Source organism: Leucopleurus acutus (assembly GCF_964270905.1).
Source record: "Leucopleurus acutus genome assembly, chromosome: 20".
NCBI classification, from domain to species: domain Eukaryota; kingdom Metazoa; phylum Chordata; class Mammalia; order Artiodactyla; family Delphinidae; genus Leucopleurus; species Leucopleurus acutus.
Genome location: NC_139162.1, coordinates 3,560,185 through 3,581,896, shown reverse-complemented (window position 1 = coordinate 3,581,896; position 21,712 = coordinate 3,560,185). Strand labels below are relative to the sequence as shown.

Here is a 21,712-nt window from a genome sequence, read left to right as displayed (position 1 = left end):
AGCTGAGCTCCGAGTGTGTTGCACCTCTTGGTCTGGCCTCACAGTTGGGCCTTGGACTGGTCAGGTGGTGTCATGAGTGGTGAGAACATTGCATCTGGGCCCAGGAAATGGGGTTCGAGTCCTAGATGTGCTACTGAACTGTGTGGCCTTGGGTCGTCTCTGTGACCTTGCGTCATCTCTGTGACCGTGACCGATGTTCGAACGGCTCCTGGCCTCGGTGTCCCCGCCGGTGCTCTGCTGGCCTCTCAGGATTGTCTGAGACCCGGAGGGCAGGCCCAGGGTGGGAGTGAGTGCGGGCTTGGGGGGGTGTCCACGGCTGCTGCGGCCTCTCCCAGGCCCATCACGAGGCTGTCTTGAGAGGTGACCCGACCGTCTGTGTGACCTGATGTCCCGGGGAGGGTCTTCGTTTCCCTGGGGTATGGAGCCCCGGGGTCCCCTGTCACATACCTTGTCTCCGGGCAGCACCTCGTGGCGATGCCTTCCTCTAGGTGTTGGTCAGGACCACCAGGACCTGTGCGAGCCATGCCCAGACGGGGTCCCCACAGGGTGGTGCTCCCTTGTATACCACCACCCGCCCCCCAAGAAAAGAAACCCATCGGTCGGTCCACTGAGTGTGGGTGCTTCGGTTCCGAGCAGGACCCAGAAGACGCCTGGACCGCCCAGAGCAGGTCCTGCGTGGGGTCACGTCCTCGGTGTCCCCGCAGGCGGCAGGACGAGAGCTCCAGTCCCCCTCTGTCCCGGGGTGTCCTGTGTGTTCGCGTTGACCAGCCAGTGCCACTCACGGATGTGGAGAGCTGGGCTGTGTGACTCCCGGCCCGGACACGGAAGGGATGGGCGTGGGGGTAGGAGGCACAGATTCGGCAGGTCGGGTTCCATTTTGCCCAGCCTGACCCATGTGAGCTTAGCCAAGCCCCTCGCCCGCCCGAGACCTGGGTTTCTGCCCCCGTCCGCTGACCAGCTGCGTGATAGTAACAGCGACTCCTGGGATGCGCCAGCCGTGCTCTGGAGCTTCTCACGGAATTTACCTCCTTGAGCCCTCACGGAATTAACGTCACGAGGCAGACTTTGTCTTTATCCCCCGTTTATAGGTGAGGAGACTGAGGAGGCCCAGAGAGGCCAAGTAACTTGCCCAACATCACACAGCTGCAGGTGGCAGAGCCGGGATTCAGGCCCCAGCGTGTGGCAGCCTGGTCCATGCTGAGCCTGACCTCCAGGCCCCGTGGCCGGCAGCACCTCCTGCCCTCCCTGTTCACACCGTCCGTGGAGGAGGAGAGGGGCCGAGGGGGGCCTGGGCCGAGCTTCCGGGACACGGCGTCCATCGGGCTCCACGGCCCTCCAGTGGCTGGCGGGGTGCCGGCTTGGCCGAGAAAGGACTCTTGTTAGGAACCTGTGTTTCCTAGTGACCCGCCTGCTGGGGCAGGGACCCTGCGCCCCGCTGGGTTCTCGGGTTTCTCTGGTGGGCTTGCGGTGCCTGTGGGCATGTGGTTCCCACCCTCTCCCCTGTTCTTCCAGAAAGAGGAGGCCACGCGGGGTCAGCCTCGGGTTGGTGCCGCCCCGGCCGCTCAGGGGGCCTGTCGCCCGGCGTGGCGCCGCCCACGTGACCCGCCGGCAGCTGGGAGGCCAGCCTGGGCACAGGGGCGCTTGTGCAGGTCCTTTATTTCCGAGGTGCGAGCCCTCTCCCGAGAGAACGATGTTCCCTCGAACTTGCGCCTGCCTCAGTACTGCCTTTTATGCGCCCCTCACCCCATCCCTGCCGTGGCCGTTTATGCGGCCGAGCCCCCAAGATCTCTTTTGCCGCCCGCCCGGCGAGAGGGCGATGGTGGCCGCGGCCCGGCTCTCCGGGACCCTGGGCTCAGGGCGTGTGTCGGCGCCCGCGGCCTCTCCTGGCTAGTTCTGGGGGCAGGGCAGGTCTCAGGGGCCCACCCCTGCCTGGCCACCGGTGGGGGTCCCCGGTGTTCACCTGGCTACCCACGGGGACAGGCATGGAAGCAGGTTGCAGTTAGACTCGAGTTGGACCGTATGCAGAGTGCTGCAGAGGTGGCGTGGGCTCTGGGGGTTGCGGAGAGCCCCCTGGGGTGGGGACCGTGGCCTGGGGGCAGCACATTTCCTGCCCTGTCATCTTCTGGGACACTCTGTGCTTGTGCGCTCTCACCCCTCCCATGACTCGCCAGGTCCCCTCCCCAGGTGACCCCGGGTGTTCCCTGGAGCTGTCCCTCCTAGGTCTCCGTCTGGGGCTTCGCAAGTTCGTTTACCTCTCCCTGCACCCAGCCCGTTGCCCGTGCCACCCGCGAGGCCGTGCGCCTTGACCTACGCCTCTCGAGTGTACCCACGGTGAGGGAGCGGGGATGCGGCAGGTGCCCCTGAGAGGGCAGGAGGAGTTAACCGAAGACTTATGGCACCGTTCACGCCCGCCCGCGAGGGAGCCCGGCCGATATCAGTGGGGCGCGTGGGGCCGGGTGAAGGTTGAAAGGCCGGGGGCTCACGGGAAGGCCTCTGATGTCACTCCTGGCGGGTGGCGGCTCCTTGGCCCGCGTGGCACCTGAACCTGGACCCGCGTGGGAAGGGGGCTTCCCCTGGACAGCAGTTTAGACCTGCGGTCGCGGGTCTTCTAGCGTCTAGGCGGGGTTTGCACCGGGCGAGACGGCAGCAGGGTCTGCAGGTGGCTGTGTTCTCTGTTTCTCTCCTCTGAGGCACCTTCTCAGTGCAGACCCGCTGGGTGCCCGTGGCTTTGGAATTCAAGGGGGGGCGGTTGCGGCACAGGAGGGCTCCGGCCAACCCGCCTGGGACGATCCCGGGTCTGTGCTGCCTGCCCGTACGAGCCTGTTGGCTTTTCTGGAAGGAAGAGGATGTGCTCCACCAGTCTCCAGAGCGATGTGCTGAAGGCCTGGCAGAAGTGTGTTCGTCTTCGTGATCGTCAGTGGTTCGGCCCTTTCCCTTGCCTCTGGCGTTCTCTTTCTTGCGAGGACACCGGCCCCGCGCCTTGGTCTCCGTCCCCCACGCCTGTCGGGATGCTCTCAGATCTTCCGGAGAGGCTGTCGGCTCGGGCCGGGATGAGCCGTTGGCATCTGGACTCACAGGGGTCCTGGGCACAGCGGCTCTTCGCTTACGGAGCCGAGAGGGTGGGGCTGCCCGCGGACGCCGGGGTCGCGCCCCCGTTCTCTGCGCAGCGCTGGCTCTGCTCCGTTTCTCCTGTGCTGCCGGGGCCGCCGGCTCAGCTCCCGCTCCCCGCATGCCGCCCACTGGCACCGGCCCCCCAGGCCGCGCAGACCCCGCTCCGGTGCCGGGCCCTCCTGCTCTCTGGGTGACTTCTGGTTCTTCTTTTCCTGTTTCAGGCATGAGCCATGAGCCCAAGTCCCCTTCACTAGGGATGCTTTCCACCGCGACCAGGACCACCGCCACCGTCAACCCCCTCACCCCCTCGCCGCTCAATGGCGCCCTGGTGCCCAGTGGCAGCCCCGCCACCAGCAGCGCGCTGTCGGCCCAGGCCGCGCCGTCCTCCAGCTTTGCTGCCGCGCTGCGCAAGCTCGCCAAACAGGCGGAGGAGCCCAGAGGTAAGAGGCGCGCCCGCCGGGCGGCTCCACGAAGCGGGGGAGAGAGCGGCCCCTTCCTTCCTGCCCAGGCCTCGCGGCTCCTGCGCTCGGCGGGGCACAGCCGGTCCCACGAGCCGCCGCCCCGCACGTGCACGGGGCTCCGGGGGCGGGGCCGCTCCCGCCCACGTGCTTGCACGCCCGCGTCTGCACGTGCTGGCTTTTCTCGTGCTGCCTCGTTCTGGCGGGGACCGCGCTGCCTGACCCCCGCCCGTCCGGTGAGCCCAGCGGCCCCAGCAGCTCTCTTTGCTCCTGCTTCCCGCGCTCTCTGCTGCTCTGTCCTTCTTTGGCTGTAGGACCACCGAGGGGGCGTCCGGCAGCTGTGGCTTCAGAGGGTGGATGTGCTGCACCCCGATACGTCCCTCAGGAGCCCCCAGCCTGCCCCGGGGGCCTCTTCCCAGGTGGCATGTTTCCCGGGAGACCGGGAGCACCAGGCCTTGATACCCCTTCAGACGTGGCAGGGAACAGGGTCTCTGGAAACCCTCTTTATCCCGAGTGCCCCAAAGTGGGGGCGCAGCTTAATCCGTCCAAGGCAGGGGTCTTGGGGTGGCATGGACAGGTGTCCCCCAGAGGTCCGGAGCCCCAGCTCCTGGTGGGCAGTGACGTGCTCTGTGACTCTGGGCAAGCGCTGATCCTCTCTGAGCTTCAGCCTTCCTGTTTGTACGACGAGGCTCGCTACAGCTCTGGCTCCGGGCACTTCTAGGGCTGTTAGTCCAAGGACTGCTGGCTGGATGAGTGGGGCTGGCGGGCAGTTTGCAGCCAGAGCTGCTGGGAGGCCTGGGCCGTTGCGGGTTCTGGTGCAGGCCTCTCAGGCATCCTCTGGACTCACTGCTTGGAGGCAGGGGGTCGGCCTCCCGGGCGGAGGAAGCAGAGACCCTGGGTGCCTCTGCCGGCCATCTGCCTTGCCCCAAATGTCCAGGGCTTGGCGTCCTTCCAGGCCCTCTGGGGCATCCAAAGAACACGTGTGCGGGAACTCTGTCTGTCTGCCTGGACTCTGGGGTCTCTAGCTCAGCAGAGCGGACATTTGCCCTGACCGGGGTGGCTGGGGGTCTGCTGATTTCTGAATCTGACTTGTCTCCACACCCTTGCTGATCACGTGGTTGTTGGACGGAGGAGGAATGTGAGGGGCGTAGACAGGAGTTGACGGGCAGCGTGGATGTGGCCCAGGAGCGAAGGCCTTCGGGGCCCGGTTTCTGCGTTGCTAGGGATCGCCCTCACTGCTGCTGTCCGCCTGCCCTGGGCTGTTCTGTCCACCCAGACAGACCTTCCCAGTCCCTGCACGCATGCCCCTCCTTGCCCACCACGGGACTCCTTGGCCACGCGGCCGGAGAGCAGAGATACGGTGAGCTCCGTGCCGGCGAGGCCCCCAGAACAGACGTCCTGGGCTGGCTGCGAGCACCCCGGGAGCAGCGTGCACAGTGGCACCCTGAGCTGGGGCCGAGACTTGGGGGGGTCTCTTCAGAGTCGACGCGAAGCCCCCAGGGCAGAACTTGGTCCCTGCTTTGGTGTCTCCCTTCCCGGCATTCCAGGAGGCGGAGAAACAGGGCTGGCGCACCTTTCAAAGACAACTGTCAGCACGTGGGAGACACTGGGGCCATCTGGCTGAGTCACCCCCGAGCGTCAGGGCTTCAGCCGGCAGCTGGGCTCATCCTGGGGCGACACCCCCCATCTGTAGAGGATGTGGCAGTGAAAGGGCGCGTTTCCCTCCTTGCCGAGTGGGCGGTGGAGAGGTCTGCGGGCGTGGCTCACGCGAGAGCCTGCCTTGGTGGCCTCTCTGCTGCCCCAGGCTGGCGCCAGCGTCCGGCTCGAATAATGGGCCGGTGGACAGCCCGCGTGCCGGAGGCAGCCGGGAGCAGCGTGTGCCGTTGTGGAGCGGACCCTGCTCCCCGCGGGCTGCGATCTGGGTGTTCTACGTGACGCCCGGGAGCTTTGTGACAGAGGATCAGGAGAGAGAGGAGAGGGGCGAGCCACGCTGGCCTGAGCTCGTGCTGTCCGCCGCTGGTTGACCCGAGGCTATTCCCATTGTTCTGCTGAGAAAGCCGAGGTTTGGGTTGGGGGGCGCTCAGTATTTGGACCCTGGGCTGCCCTGATGCTCGAGTTACTCTGTGTGTGTCCTGGGGACTTGTGACCTCATTTCTGACTCGGGGGGCCCCAGGCAAAGGCTGGAGTTTAAAGCAGCAGCGATGAGATTCACTGGCACTGCACCGTCTGGTGCACCCCAGTGGGGCTTTCGTTTGAAGAAATGAGCTCAGTTACTCTCTGGAGCATCCTCTGGGCCACATCCCATGCCTGGTCCCCATTTTTCTCACGGAGTTGCCCCAGCTCTGATGGGCTGTCTCCCGTCTGTAGAATTGGCTGGCAGCCCAGAGTCGTCGGCCCATTGTACAGGTGGGGAAGCTGAGGCTCAGAGAGATCAGGTCAGGAGCGTGAGGTCACACAGCTGGTGAGGACACACCCTGTGCTCCTCAACTGCTGCTCCTTCAGCCTTTCCAAGTGGATGTGGAGAGCCGGACTTAGGACGGCAAGACTGAGTGCATGGTCCTGGCTGGGGGGGGCACCCCCTTCCCACCCCCCAGCACCCACCACAGTGGTGCAGGGAGCCCTGGGCGGGGGGCTCTGTGCTCCCCACAGAGCGGGGGACAGAGTGGAGATGTGGGCTGTCAGCTTCTGGAAGCCTGGGGGCTGTAGGGGCACAGGGGGGAGAGCCAGCAGCCCCCCAGCTCCCCTACCTGCCTCTCCGCCGGGGACCAGAGAGCCCAAGGGGGACGTTTGCTGGGCTTGGTGATGGCGCGGGTGGGGGTTGATTTTTTTGCTTGTTAATAAGTTCTTATGGTATAATTCACGTCCCGGAAAATTCATCTTTTAAAGGACACCATTTAGTGGGTTTTTGTGCATTCAGAGTTCTGCGACCATCACTCTTAATTCTAGCGTGTTTTGTCACCTCTAAAAGCAACCCTGTCCCCACGCTGCCCCCGGCCCTGGCAGCCAGGATCCGCTGTCTGGACACCTGTCGCCTGTGGGCGCACGCAGCCCCGCGGCTGGCTTCCGCTCTCAGACCGGTGTTTGCAGGGCTGTCCACGCCCGGCACACTTCTCGCAGGTGGTTGGCACCGCACACCTGGCACCAGGTGTGTGAGGGGGTGGACCCAGCAAGGGCTCTCCCCTCCCGCATCGCGGCAGTGAGCGTTCATCGAGCACCTGCTGAGTACAGGGCAGCCTCCCGCTGCGTTCCCAGCACAGCCCTGGCCTCTGTTCTCTGTCCGTCCTGCTGGTGGACAAAGCCCAGAGCTTCGGGCTCCCTGGTGTCCCGAGCCGTAGGCAGCAGAGGGGACGCTGGGAACTCCACGGCCTCCTGCCCCACCCTGGCATCCGTGTCCACCCTCCCGGAGAAGGGAGCCACCGCCTCTGCTGCAGCTGTCGTCTGGGTGCTGGCCGCAGCCCTGGGCGCCTCCGGCTGCCTCGTGACCCTCTCCTCCGGCCCCGCCGCCCCCCACGCTGCGGAAGCGTCTTACCCTGAGCCGTGGCCCAGCTCTCCCTTCTGCTCCCCCGGCTGATGTCTTTCCTCACGTCGTGTCTCCAGGCTGCAGTTTAAAAATCCAGTTCAGAGCAAGTAATCCACGTGCCCATCATCTGCTCTGCCCCCAGAGAGAGGATGCGAGGAGGAGACGTTGGCCCCCGCGGGGTTTTCATCTTTCCTGAGGCTTCTTTGCAGCCCCAAGGTCCTGCTCCGTGCCCGTCGGCCAGCGGGGGGCCGGGTGTCTTTCCCTGGGGGACTCGAAGGGCCTGCCTGTCCGGGGAGGGGGAGGGGCCGTATCTGCCTGACCCTGTAACCCACTCTGACACGGGCGCCCAGCAGGGTGGACACGGACGCCGGCAGATTCTGGTTCACGCCCTTGCTGTGTGGCCTGGGCACGGTGCTCTACCTCTCGGAGCTGCCTTGTGTCCTCAGGATGAGGGTAGCGTCTAGGGGCTTCCCTGGTGGTCCAGTGGTTAGGGCTCGGTGCTTCCAATGCAGGGGACGTGGGTCCGATCCCTGGTCTGGGAACCAAGATCCCGCGTGCCTCACGGCACAGCCAAAAATAAAAAAGTTAAAAAACAACAGGGGCTGAGGATAACGTCTCTACTGTGTAGATTCTGCCGACGTAGGAAGAACACGCTAGCTCCAGGTGCGGCGCCGTGTGCAGCAGATGAGATCCACCCGCGCCGTCACCCCAACCCCGGCCATCCCCACCTTCCCCCACCCCTGCGGTGCGGCCAGGGCTTGAGGGGCCGGGAAAGGAAGGCGAGTGCGGGGCTGAGTTGCTGCGCACGTGTCTCGAGGCCCAGATTGACCCCGTTTGGGGAGAGCCCGCCCTGTCCGGGCCGGAGGAGTTGCCACGGCTGCTCCCAGACGTCCTGACAGCGTGGGTGCGCGCAGGCCCAGGGCATCCGCTCCCTGTCACCTCGACCCTCGTCTTGCCTCTTTGGAGAAAGGGAGTCCCAGGCCGTGACCAGGCCCACACAGCACGTTCTGGAAGGAGCCTCGGGCTGAAGGTTTGGGCCTGACCCCCACGTTGGTCCCAGCTGTACCCGTGGGACCCTTCAGCAGTGACAGGCCGGGGCCCCCTTGACTGAGGCATCCCGCAGCAGTGCCCTTGGCGTCTGTCTTCGGCCCCTTTGCCGGCGGGGCGGGGCGGAAGGAGCAGGGTGGGCTCCAAAGCCACACGGCCTCTGCACATCCCACGTGTCCCGTCCCTCCCGGCGGGGTGTGGGGGGCACCGAGCGGCCTCAGGGAGCTGGTCTCCCGAGGGCACGAGCACCGTTTTCCCCGCCGGCAAGAGAAGTGACTGACGGACCCCGGCTTTGTTTGGACCCGACGCAAGCAGGCTGGCAAGGGCGTCGCGGCCCAGGACCCCGAGCCCAGGCGGGAGGGAGCGTGCTTTTCTGCAGGCGTGTTTGCCGGCCGCCGGCCTCACCTCATCTTGTCGCCGGCTTTGCGGGTGGGTCCGGTTTCCCTGGGGCCCCCGGAGGAGGCGGGAGCATCCCTCCCTCTGTCGGGGTTGGAGGTGGGACTCTGCCCGCCAGTGGTGCCTCACTCAGCCGGCCTGAGTCAGGAGGGAGGGGCGGCGCCCCTGTTCTGCCATCTGAAGCCTGCCTCTTTCAGAGAACGCAGTGAAACAAGTGAGCGGACATGCGTGTGTGTCAGTCGTGTGGCCGCAGGGCTCGGCGGGGCTGGGCTTCCCAGCGTGTCTGCAGCCCCATCTGTCTCGTGGCGCAGGTGTGAGCGTACAGGGGCGTCCTCGGTGCCCCGCCCTCCTTCTCTGTGCTCTGGGCCGGGGATTCAGAGGAGAGGGGGGCTTGCGCCTGCCCTGATGGGGGCTGCCCGGCCCTGAGACGCTAGGACGAGAGGCCTCCCCGGGCCGTGTCGCTGCAACAGCGACTTTCCCTGTCCCCCCACTGAAGCCCCCTCCGCCTTCTCGCCCCCAGTTCCTCTCCTGTCCCTGGATGCGCCCCCTCTCGGCCCCTCGTGCCCCTCAGCACAGCGGAAGCCTACCGTCCTCCCAGCCCCCGTCCTGCTCATCACCACATCATGGGCCCCTGGAAGTGTGTCTTGTAAGAAGGACCACACCTTGCCTTTGCTGGCTGGGGTTTAGTGACCGTCCTGTGACGCTACGTTGGGGCAGGTGTGCCCCGCCCGCTGGTGGCATGAGGTGGGGTGAGGGCTCCTGGGAGAGGACTTTGGGTGGACGGGCCTCTGACTGTTCCCGCGCCACGGAGGAGCTGGCAGGCAGGCCGGGAGGGCCTCTTCCAGGAAGGGAAGCGGGCAGAGGGCAGCCCTGCGGCTCTTTCTCGGGGAGTTCTCCCTGAGCCCACAGGTGAGTGGGGCCATTGCATGTGCCATGTGCCCGGCTGTCGCCGCTGCGCCCGGCCTGCGGGGAGTCCAGAGGGTCCCCCACCTCCATGTGATGATGGTGGGGATCTGCACGTGCTCGTGGCTGGCGGGTCCCTGCCTGCACCGAGTGAAAGTCTGGGCGAGGCTCAGCCCGGCGGGGGGACCCCTGCTGCTTGGCGCTCGCTCCAGAATCTGTCGCACCCACCTCCAGCTGGCACCTGGGCTGGCCCTGTGGTGCTGCGGCTCTGGCCACGGGAGGGGGCGTCTCGGGAAGGCGTCCCAGGGGTCCTCCTTTAGGGAGCACATCAGGTGACGGTTGTCCCTCATCGGCTCTCCGTCCCTCCCCGGGTGAGGCGGCCTGACTCAGTGCAGGCTTGTGCCCGGGGAGAGGGAGGGCTGTGCGGCGGCACTGAGATCACACTCTGCAGTGCGCCGGGCAGGGGTGGTCCCGGCACGGGAGCCGTTGTTTAGGGCGCCCAGTGGGTGCTTCAGGTCGTTCGGGTGGCGTCTAGGGAGCTGACATGCTGCACTTGTGTTTCCAGGCTTATCTCCATCTCCCCTCACAGCGACTTCGGTGTCTCAGCTGTTAATTACATGGGCTCAGGGGGCCTCGGGCGCTAATCCGCGAGGTCAGATGACAGAGGTGACGCGGAGCGCTGTGCACAGTCACCCCCTCCGCACCCGCGCGGGGCTCGCTGCCGCCTGCCCTGTACCGCCGGTTCATTACAGCTCGCGCCGCCCTGAGAACGGGGTCGGGGGCGATCGCGCTAATTGGCGGTTGCGTGGTCAGGCATCGATCTGGCTGCCGAGCGAGGCGTCCGGCCCGCCCCTGAGGGACGAGGCTGCTAATTGCCCGTGGCCTCCGGGCGGGCAGGGGCACCTGGCCCCCAGGCTCCGTCTCTCGCCCTCCCCTCCTCCTTCCTCACTCACTGCCCAGCGCTTAGAAACGATGCTGATCCGTGGAGACCTGCTAATGGCGTGGGGCGGGGGCTCGGAGGCCGGAGGGGGGTGATCTGAGAGGTGGGAGGGGATGGGGGGGAGCGGCGGGGTCGGGAGCCAGGTGGCCCTGAGTCTCTGTGCTCAGGTGGTGTGGCCACCGGGCCCTCCTGGCTGTGAGGCCCCAGGGGCTGGCACAGGCTGGGGCTCTGAAGTGTCTGCTCCAGCTTCCCCCCGTCTGCCCGGCCCCTCGAGGAGCAGAGCCCGCCTGGCCTTGACCCCACCGTTTTCTCCAGGCAGTGCAGCCTCTCCCTTGACTGGTGGGGTTCTCGGTGTGTTTGTTTTCTTTCTTTTCACTTCTTCTACCCCCAGGCGGAGTTTACACAGGGCGGCCCGGGGTGCAGGCCGGGTACACGGTAGGTCCTCCTGCTTGGTGGCCGAGAGCTCTGGTGGCTTTCCACCCCCTCCCCACTGTGTCCTTCCGGCTGCTGGTGGACGTGGCGGGAGTTTCTCGTAGGGGCCGCCCGCCTGCGTGTTTGGTGGACGGCAGCCTGCTTTGCTGGGGCCCCAGGAGCGGGGTTGCCGTGCCAGGGCGTGGGCGGTGGTGGGGAGACAGATGCTCCCAGTTTCTCCAGGTTGCACAAACCTGGTGAGCACTCAGGGTACAGGGGTTTCCCGGCCGGGTCAGCCCGCCGCCTGCCTCCTGCTTCTCCCTGGAAGCTGGCTTCTCGGGTGGGCCCCGCCAACCTGGCAGACACAGCTCGTTTCAAAACTTTGGCGGCTGTCCCACTGGGAAAGGAAGGCCGCCAACGTTGTCGCCTGTCGGCTGTCCCCAGGCGGGCGGTAGTGACAGCTGACCGAGGCTGGAACTTGCCCCACGGCTGGGATCCTGACCCGGTGCTGGGTCTCGGTGGTTGGCCCGGCCGACTTGGGGTTGCAGCATTGTGTGGGCCGTGGTTGGCGGATCTGTTTGGGGAATCGGGGGGTCACACGTCAGGGGCAGCAGCCTTCAGGTGACTCCTCACTGCCCACTGGCCGGGCACTGACGGGTGAGGGCTGCAGGTGAAGGGGGCACCTGGCCTCAGCGTCGTTCTTGGGGTTGGCGAGCGGCTCGGCTGGGGGCAGGTCTGGCTGGCCCGGGTGTCTCCCCGTGGGGCTGCCCCGTACAGTTGTTCAAGCTGTGCACAAGCGTAGGGAAGCACGCTGCCCAGGGCGAAGCTCTGTCCCAGCGTCCGTGGGGCCTCGGCTTCTGACCGCTCTGCCTCCTGGTCACTGCTGAGCCCGCGCCTCGACGGTCGGGGCCTCTGGGGCAGAGGGGGGGTGACTGTCTCCCAGCACCCTGAGCTGTAGGCTGCTGTGCCTCTCCTTCAAGCAGAGGTTTGATCAGGTAGCAGGAGTGTGCCCACTTCAGGTGGTTTGGAGAAAAGACGAGGGTCTTGGTCCCGGGGACCCAGGCAGGTTCTGAACAGAATCCAGGGAGGATGTGCTGCTTGCGGAGGGGGGAGTCTGTGCTGGCCCCAGCTTCCTCCCTGCCCCGAGGCCCCAGGTGCCCCAAGTGGGGCTCCCGCAGACAGATGCCGCCCAGTTGAGCCCGTCAGAGGGGAGCTCTGCAAGATGGCGCGTGTCCAGGCTGCTGCTTGGGACTGTCAGCAGGCTCCTCGGCCAGGTCCACGCCCTCCGGCCGCCCGAGCTCACGCAACCCCCGTGACCATGGGCGAGCGCGGTACCCGGGACGAGCTGAGGTTCCGCTGTGTAGTAAAATCTGGGGGTCCCCTGTCCGGCTTGCCCCAGATTCAGGGCCCTGGGTGGTCTCCGTGGCTCTCAGGTGCGGCGGGGTTTGTGTCGGGGGCCTGTGGGCCATGGGGCCTCGGGGGGGGGGGGCATGTGAGGGGTCTCCTCTGTCCCCAGACTGCAGCCCAGAGCAGTGCGGGGTGTGGATGTGCACACGGCCGAATCTCGTTGGGCCTGGGTGTGACCCTCGGGGACCCCAGGACCAGGCCCTGCCGGCAGCTCCAGCCCTCAGGGGCCACTCTGCTGCCCGCCTGCCGGGATAGATATCCCACCGGGCGGTGACGTTGGGGCGAGCCTGGGCGCTGGGGGTGGGGGAGGGGGGACGCACCTCCGCCCCTCGCGGGAGGAGCAGCTGCCGGCCAACCTGGCTGCAAATGGGTGACTTCCTCCCAGCCCCCCAGGCCCCGCCCTCTCCTCCCACCCCACGCACCACCACGACCCTGTGCCCCTGCCAGGAGCTAAACCAATCCCATCCTCCTGCCACCCTCCACACCACGCACCTCGGGGGGCAGCACATGGGGGTGATGCTGAGGGTGGGGCTTCTTTTGGAGGTGGTGGAAATCAGATAATGGTGTCGTTTCCACAACGCTGTGAATGTGCCCCAAACCACCGACCTGTATGCTTTCAGCGCCGGGTAACTCAGTTCTTAAAACTTGAAATGAACGCGTTCGGTATTTTGAAAACACAAGCCTTCGTCAGCCACGCCCTCGCCTGTTCCCCACTCTGCCAGGCCCGTCCAGCAGCTAGGACGCCCCCTCGAGCACACAGGGGGCCCGCAGGGAGAACTTCGGGCCTTGCTGTGCACCTCGGGGCGTCTCGTGCCCACCCCCTCGCTCAGAGCCTCACGTGCAGCTGCCGCCTCTTGTGGGGCAGGTTCGGCAGGCCCCTCGCGCACCCTGCGCCCCAGCGGCCCACATCAGCCCCGGTGGCCCGGGGTGTCGCGCACGGCCCCCAGCTGCCGTGGGTGCAACTCGTGGAGCCACACTTGCTCCGCCCCCGGCTCCTTCCCCCACTCGGGGGAGGCTTGCGGTGAGCAGCATGGGGCACGGGAGGCCCTGTCCGTGGGTGGGGGTGGGGAGGTACCGCCCAGATCCTGGGCTGGGGCGGGGCGTCCGCAGGAGCCCGCGTGCCCCTGCCCGGCTGCTGGGGGCCGGGGGGCACCCGCTCAGGCTGCTGTGTCCTCCTCCCGCAGGGTCTTCACTGAGCAGTGAGTCGTCCCCCGTCTCCTCTCCGGCCACCAACCACAGCTCTCCAGCCAGCACGCCCAAGCGCGTGCCCATGGGCCCCATCATCGTCCCCCCCGGGGGCCACAGCGTCCCTAGCACGCCCCCCGTGGTGACCATCGCCCCCACCAAGACCGTCAATGGCGTGTGGAGGAGCGAGAGCCGGCAGGTGAGTGTGGGGAGGGGGCTTGGGGGGGGGGGCCGGATGTGCCACAGGCGCTGGGGAGGCGGCCTCCCGCGGAGCGGGGCTGGGTTTCGGGGTTGAAATCCCCTGCCCCAGCTCACTCCCCTGAGCTTGTCTTTTTCTCTGCAAAATGGTGTAACTACAGCTCCTACCTGGAGGGTCTGCGTGGTTCAAGAAGATTCATGGGCGTTAGTGGTCTTGGGCTGCCAAAACGAGCCTCACAGAGCATCACAGACGGGGGCTTATTTAAGACAGATTTATTCTAGAGGCTGGAGGCCCAAGTTCCAGGTGGGGACAGGGTCAGTTTCTCCTAAGGCCTCTCTCCTCGGTGTGTAGGCGGCCGTCTTCTCCCTGTCTCTTCCTGTGCTCTTCCTTCTGTGGGTGTCTGTGTCCTAATCTCCTCTTCTTATAAGGACACCAGTCCTATTGGATCAGGGCCCATGCTAGTGACCTCGTGTTACCTTAATTACCTGTTCAAAGATCCTGTCTCCAAATATGGTCACTTTCCGAGGTCCTGGGGGCTGGGACTCCAACATAGAAATCTTGGGGGGACAGAGTGCTTAAAATGGTGTTTACACATCCTAAGCACTAGGTAGACAATAGCTGTTTTGATTATTCTCTATTGCACAAACAAGGAATCGAAATAGCGAAAATACCAGCCCGTATTTTCACAGATCAGATTTCCTATTTCTGTCTTAACTTTCGAAGTCCGCCCGCCCCAGGAGGCCCTTTCCCGCGCTTGGGGGGGTGGGTCCCTGGTGTGACGTGGCCGTGCAGAAGGAGCTCGTGGCCTTGGGAGCTGCCCCTGCACCTGCCTACCTCCACCACCCGCCCCCAGCTCCGGTGCTCCCAGCCTGGAGGGGCCCTTCCTAACTAAGAACACTGTCCCTGTGCTTGTCTCCTGGATTTTTCTGGAGTTCCCAGAGGGATAGCACCACTTGGAAATACTAATTAAACCACAGAGAAAGTGGGGGGGTGGGGGGGGGGTGGAACTCGCCCCCCTCGCAGCTCTCTGCCCTGCTGGGGCGGGTGGGGGGATGGGCCCCAGGGCCCCAGCTGGACATCACTCAGGGTCTGTCTTTTCTCTGCCCTGGAGGTGGGGGGAGCCCGCCTCCGTCCACAGAGGGGGCCACCCTCGGGCAGGCCCTGACCACGGAGCCCAGTGGGGACCCCCTGAATTCCTGGAAATAGGCCAGGGGACCGTAGCTTGGCTCCCACATCCGAGGTGATAGACACTGCTGGGTCATCACCTGCCCAAGGCCCCCGTGCCCGCCTAGAAGCTGCTGCCTTGGCTTCGTCGCTCTACCCCGAGTGCAGTTTGGAGGCAGGAGAGCCAGGGCAGGGCCTGGTGAGCGGATCCTGGCCAGAGGGGTTTGGAGATGCCCAAGACGCCGCAGTCCTGGTTTGAGGGAGGACAAGGGGTCTTCACCAGCATCTCCTGCCTCCAGAGGGGCCCGTTGCCACCTGGCGACCAGCCTCGACCTCGGGGCCCTAACCACCTGCGTCTCCCCTAACTCCCGGGGGCCCAGATGGTTTCTGATACTGTTGCCACGTCCCTGGTTTGGCCCTGGCTGGTGACGGCCACCCACGGCCCAGATCCTCCCCTTTGGTCCTGTCCCCTGTCCCAGCAGCTGCTATCCAGACCCAGGAGCCTCCTAAGCGACCCCCTCCTGGACACTCAGGTGCCTTGGCCTTGGGCCCCCTTCCCCCCAAGCTCAGCCCTCCTCGGGGTGGAGGGGGGTCCTCACTGCCTCAGAAACACCGAGTAACCCCCAGAGGAAGGGCCGTGGTGGCTCTCTCCAGCCACTTACCAAGGCGGTGGTTAATGAACACCAGCGCCACCAGGGAGGGCGGCGGGAAGGGAGCTAGATCAGTGGGAGACGTGCAGCTCGTCGGCCCCGGCACAAAGGCTCAGCAGAGAATTGAATCCGCCCGGGGAGGGGGAGACCAGGAAGAGCAGAGTAGTGAGGGGGGAGGGGGGCTTCTTGAAGTCCCGGCACGTGAGTCACGGGGGGCCCTCCCGCGCACCGGGGTCACCGGTATTTCCCAGGTAGCGGGAGCTGTGGAAGGACGGATGCAATGACAAATAGTCTGTTTTAAAGCTAACAGGGCATGTCTGCCCGGCTGCCTAGTGGAAACCTCTCTAATCACCAGAGAATGAAGGATTCTCCTCCCTCCTCACCCCCCCACCCCACTCCTTCCTTCTTTCATCTCTACAGCTGCGCCTGCAGCCGCTGCTCAGAAATGAGAGCTGCCCGCAGATGTTCCTCGGGGCGAGCCCGGCCGCGGGCCGGCGCGGGGGCCTGGACGCCACCATCGGGGGCCTCGGGGTGGCCGGCTGAGCCTCCTGGGCCCGGCCTGGTTTGGGGGCTGCAGCCCGGGCCCACCCCCCGTGACCTCGTTCCCAGGTGCCTGTCATAAGCTTGGCAGGACTCCAGCCAGACGGGCGCGTGGGTCTGGCCCTCTGGACCCCCTGCCTGCCAGCCCACCCCTCCCCCCGCCTCTCCAGCTCCTTGTTTGTCCTCGGCCGGGCTGGGAAGGTACCATCTGGCCCAGCTGCCTTCAAGCAGGGCTTTGTCCTGCCGAGGGTTGAAGGGGGCTTCTGGGGACGGCGTTGAGCTGGGGCTGGTGCGTTCAGGGCCCCTCCCCTGGGACAGGGGCTGCCTGGGGCCCCTCACTCTCCTGTTTGATTCAGCAAACAGTGCCGGAAGCGCGAGGAAGCGTGTGGTGGCCTGGAGTTGCCTGGAGCTTGTCCCCAGATTTTGTCCTTAAATCGAGGTCCCCTCGAGGACTTCACTGTCCTGGGCTGACGGTGGAGGCCCTTGGCTGCCGTCTTCCTCCTACTGCGGCCTGAGGGGAGGAGGGGCCTTGCTGCCAGCCTGGAGGCAGAGCCCAGGTCACCCCGGGTCCCATCACCCCGGGCATTTATTGGGGGAACCGCCCTGGCACCTAGGGGGCCTCTGGCTGCAGCCACTGCGTCCCCGTCCAGAGAGCATCTGAGGGCCATGCCGTCCCTTGTTAGTCCATCCCAGACGTCGGGCACAGGGCCTCTCCGCTCCATGGTGGCCCCCGTGAGGGGCAGGCCCCAGAGCAGCTGGGGCGCCTCATCGTGGGGGTCAGCACTTGTACTGGCCTGGCCCTGCGCCAGCAGAGGGAGGGGTGCGAGGGGGACACGGCATGCTGAGGACAGCCCCTTGGGTGGTAGTGTCGACGGGGAGCGCGAGAGGGTGTAGGGGGGTGGGCTAGGAGGTGCGGCTGCTTGTGCGAGACCCCCGCTTCCCGTGTACACCCGTGCACCCACCCCTGCTGCTCTGTGAGCCGCTGCTGTGATGCACGTTTGACAGCTGGGGGAACCGAGGCCCGGGGCAGTTATGGGACCCGTCCAGGGTCTCCAGGACCAGACGGGAGCCACCCCGCGCCGGACCCTGTGTAGAAGGCTCATAATACCCGGGCGGGGGTCCCGGGCTCCCTGCCCTGACCCGGGCTTGGCGCACGCGCGGGTCCCACCCTTGGCCGCCGCTTTGTGGCCACCCGTCCCGGGAAGGGCAGGTCGGAGTTCACGCACCACGAGGGCCCCGCCGTGAGCGGAGGGGCTGTGCCCACACGTGGGAACAGATGTGGCCGCTCATTAAAAGTCCCAGTCAGCGGCCTGTCTCCTCCAATTAGCGATCACTGCCGCGGCGCCCACCCACCAGCACGTTTGGTAAACATGGTGACGGATGGGCCCCTCACGCTCTGCGGGGTCACCGTCTGCTGGTGTGGAGGTGGAGGGGTCGCCCAGGGGGCTGCGCAGTCTGTCTCTTGCCCCCCAACCCAGGGAGTGAGATGGTTGGGGGTCTCTGCTGCCCCATCTCCTGACTCTGATGGGAAGGTTACTGGCAGAGTCAGGGCTGGAGGGACAGTAGAGGGTGTCTCCTTGGGGACAGACTCTTGTCACCGCCCCACGTACGGTGGTCATTCCTGGACACGCGCCACGTCAGTGAGGAGACAGGGCTGTGGCCCAGCGGCAACACCGTGGGTTTGGGGTGGACGGACCTGGGCCCACGCCCTGCTGCGGTGGGTCAGGGGCGGCCGGGCCTGGCGCCAGGTGGCGGGCGTCGTGCCATCTGGCCAAGGAGGGGCCGGGTTGTGGAGCTTCCGGGGCTCAGGGGAGGCCTGGGCCGAGATATCCTCACCTTAGGCTGAGCAGGGTGTCACGGTGACGGAGCCCCCAGACTGGCTCCCGCGTCCCGGGCGAGAGCCCCCGGCTGCTGTTGGCGCTCAGTGCCTGCTGCGCGGCCCCCTCTCAGCCGTGTGAACGACCCCAACGACAGAACCTTTCGATGTGTTGCGTACGTTCCTGTGGGCGGGCGTGCAGGACGTTCCTCCGTGTGGCCGGGGGTTCTGGGGGCCCCCTCCTCCCCCGTCCTGCCTTGCGTGAGCGCTTTCTGGTTTCTCGGGGGTCTGCCTTCCCCGCCAGGCCCCAGGTCACTCTCTGTGTCCGGGAGTCTGGGGCAGGCGGGCCCACAGCCCTGCCCCCATCAGTGCGCAAAGGCCCCAGACGGCTCTGGCCAGTTGTGCTCTGGTCGGTGCCCCGGCCGCCCCGGGGTTTGTCCAGGGGACAGGTTGGCATGCCCTGCCCAAGGGCGGCAGCAGCTTCTCGGCCACGTCCTCCATGGGCATCGTGGGCCGAGAGGTATCTGTGACGCAGGCCGGCAGCTGGCAGCACAGCTGACGCCTCGGCCCCTCGGGATGCCGGCGCATGCCTGGCGATCAGTGGCCAGGGGCTCCGCGTGGTTCTGTCACAGCCGCTGCAGTGCAGAGCTCACCGCCGGGAGTTGGGGGGGTGTGCGGGGACCACCGTCATCCAGCTCCCACGTCTGAGTTTGGAGCAGCTGTGACCTGTGGGAGATCCATCGTCTGGACCCCAGTCCGATCCCGGGGCGTCTGTCCTTTCCTGTCGCCCAGATGTGTTTCAGTCCAGACCCCCCCCCCATCATTGGAACCCGTGTCCTCCCTTCTTTCTGTTCCGCCTGCCACGCCGCTCATACCGCAGGTTTGGGTGGAAAACCGTAAGGAAAGGCCATCTCTAGATCGCGTTCTAAAGCTTGAACCCTTCCCCCCACCCCGAGTCTGGAGGAAGGCCTGGCTCGTCGTTGGCCGTGGTCTGAGCCGCCCGCCCCTGCCCTGACCCGCTGCTTTCTGTCCTCTAGCAAGACGCTGGCTCTCGGGGCAGCGGCAGCGGTCGGGAACGCCTCATCGTGGAGGCCCCGCTGCCCCAGGAGAAGGCAGGGGGCCCGGCCATCCCCTCCCACCTGCTCAGCACCCCCTACCCTTTTGGCATCTCCCCCAGCTCGGTGGTGCAGGACTCCCGCTTTCCTCCACTGAAGTAAGTGCAGGTCGGGGCCCGGGGAGGGCACGCGTGCTGGGCTCTGGACCCCTGAGGCTCTGGCCGCCAGGCCGGCTGCACCAGCTGAGCCCAAGAGCCGCCAGATGGTGGCTCAGCCCCGGGCCGGCAGCCCCGTCTGCGCCTGCTGGCCGTTTCCACGCTGAGGCGACGGCTGGCTCTGCCGTCTGCCTGACCCTAAACCAACCCCCAGTCTGGGGCTCCCGGGGCCAGGGGTCCCTCCAGGCTGCGGATAGCGGCCCTGCGCCCACTTGGTGAGGACGGCAGGGGGCTGGGGGGGCCCAAGGAGCAGCAGCTGCCCACCTGTGCCCTGGGCCTCCTGCCAGGACCTGTCCTTGCGAGGGAGGCATGGTGGAAGTACCGGGAGGTTGGCCCGTTTCCCGGCCTGGGGCTCAGCTCTGCCTTTCGTCCTCTGTCCGTCCCTCCCGCAGCCTCCAGCGGCCTGTGCACCACGTGGTGCCCCCCAGCACGGTGACAGAGGACTACCTGCGGAGCTTCCGGCCCTACCACACCGCCGAGGACCTCCGCGTGTCCTCCCTGCCTCCCCTGGGCCTGGACCCGGCCACCGCCGCGGCCTACTACCACCCCAGCTACCTGGCCCCGCACCCTTTCCCCCACCCGGCCTTCAGGTGAGGCGCCCCAGACCTCCCCACCCACCCTTAGGCAGAGACTGCTTGGGGCCAGATTCCCAGGGAGACCCCAGGCGGCCGCCCCTCCCAGCCCTGCAGATGAGCCGTTAGGACTTCGCCCCCAGAGGGAAATTCTGTCCGAGCCGGCCTCGCCCCAGCCCCTCCCTCTCCCGCCATCGGCTCCACTGGTGCACTTACGCGTTAAAGCGCAGAGCACAAGGTTTGTGTGCGACCAGGAAACCCCGCTGGAGACGGCGCTGGACCACTGCTCTACGTAGAAGCTTCCTGCGTCCTCCGTGACGGGTCGGCAGTTATGCCACCCCTCCCCAGACCTGGAAGTCTCCTCACTTGGCCTGGGGTGGCCAGCAGGGCCTCGGAGCCCTGAGCTGTTACCATCTGTTGGCCTCTGGGAGGAGGGGCTTTGGGTCTGGCTGTGGACGTGGACCCTTTCCTCAGGGCCTTCATGGAGGCTCTGTGGCCGTCCTGCCCTGTCCAGCGCCCCTGGATCAATAACCGTACTGGCTGGGGCACCTGGTGGTAGGGCTGGGTCTTGCCTTTTTTCCTTTACGTTCCGTGTTCACTAGCCCCATCTTCTCGCACAGGATGGACGACTCCTACTGCCTGTCGGCCCTGCGGTCCCCCTTCTACCCCATCCCCACCCCCGGCTCCCTGCCCCCACTGCATCCATCAGCTATGCATCTCCACCTCTCTGGGGTCCGCTACCCGCCCGAGCTCTCGCACTCGTCCCTGGCGGCGCTGCACTCGGAGCGGATGTCCAGCCTCAGTGCCGAGAGGTAAGCCCCGTCCCAGGCCGGGTGTCTTCTGCTCTTCCCTCCCCGAATGTCAGAGCCTGGCTGGGCCGTTCGTGTGTGGCCAGGCGGGCTCCTTGGCCACTCGGGTCCTGGGTCTGTTCGCCTGCACACGGGGCGGTGACGGTGGGTGCTCCGAGCTCCTGGCCAGTGCCTGGCGAAGCTGCATCCTCAGAATCTCCAGCCCCCGGCCGTGAGCTTTCCATGGCGCTTCAGGAGTTGGTGCACAACTTTTGATCTAATGGACTTTGAGTCTCTTAGCGCGTTAAACTAGAGTAGAACCCGCCTCACCTCCCGTCACCGTTCGGATGGGAATGCTGGCTTTTTCACGAAAACCTTGGTCTCGGGTGTCAGCTCCTTGCTTTGGGGGGTTCTCCCTAGCGGCCCGGCCCGGCCCCGAGCGCCCCCGCACATCTCCCTCTGCTCGCCCCGCAGGATGCAGATGGACGAGGAGCTGAGGCGGGAGCGGGAGCGCGAGCGGGAGCGGGAGGCTGACCGCGAGCGCGAGAAGGAGCGCGAGCGGGAGCGTGAGAAGGAGCGCGAGCGTGAGAAGGAGCTGGAGCGCGAGCGGGAGCTGGAGCGTCAGCGGGAGCAGCGGGCCCGCGAGAAGGAGCTGCTGGCCGCCAAGGCGCTGGAGCCGGCCTTCCTGCCCGTGGGCGAGCTGCACGGGCTACGGAGCCACGCCGCTGACGAGCGGGGCAAGGCCTCGGAGCAGCTGACCCCAACCCGAGCAGGTACCCGAGAGGAGGACCGTGCGTGGGGAGCTACATGCTGGGGGGCTCCCCGAGGAAAGGGCCCTGCCGCGTAGCGTCTGCCCGCCGGCCTGGAGCAGATTCACACCATGCCTTTTGCAAGCTACGCGCCTGATGTCCCCGGACAGGGAGCCGGGGGGAGAGGCACACGACACAGAGAAGACAGATGTAGGTAGACAACTCAAAGACTGTGCACCGTGGTAAAACGTGACATAATTCTTAGGAAGGGATAGTTTTAAGTATTTGTTAGCCTTAGTTTTTTTTCTTTTTTGCCATACGTGGGCCTCTCACTGTCGTGGCCTCTCCCGTTGCGGAGCACAGGCTCCAGACGCGCAGGCTCAGCGGCCATGGCTCACGGGCCCAGCCGCTCCGCGGCACGTGGGATCTTCCCGGACCGGGGCACGAACCCGCGTCCCCTGCATCGGCAGGCGGACTCTCAACCACTGCGCCACCAGGGAAGCCCTAGCCTTAGTTTTTAACATTTTATTTTATCATACGTACGCGTAATCTAACTTGTAGCAGCCGGCTCGGGTGATTCCCAGAG

General features: G+C 66.1%; 1 protein-coding gene across 1 annotated transcript in view; it reads left to right on the top strand.

The window, feature by feature from the left end:
* GSE1 (Gse1 coiled-coil protein) overlaps positions 1 to 21,712 on the top strand; it is a 106,142-nt gene that overhangs the window by 68,921 nt on the left and 15,509 nt on the right. Inside the window, exons 2-7 of the mRNA XM_082862380.1 lie at positions 3,333 to 3,551; positions 13,378 to 13,574; positions 18,785 to 18,960; positions 19,410 to 19,607; positions 20,210 to 20,401; positions 20,852 to 21,150. Coding sequence (XP_082718506.1) covers positions 3,333 to 3,551; positions 13,378 to 13,574; positions 18,785 to 18,960; positions 19,410 to 19,607; positions 20,210 to 20,401; positions 20,852 to 21,150 — 1,281 coding nt within the window. The remainder of the gene's footprint in view (positions 1 to 3,332; positions 3,552 to 13,377; positions 13,575 to 18,784; positions 18,961 to 19,409; positions 19,608 to 20,209; positions 20,402 to 20,851; positions 21,151 to 21,712) is intronic.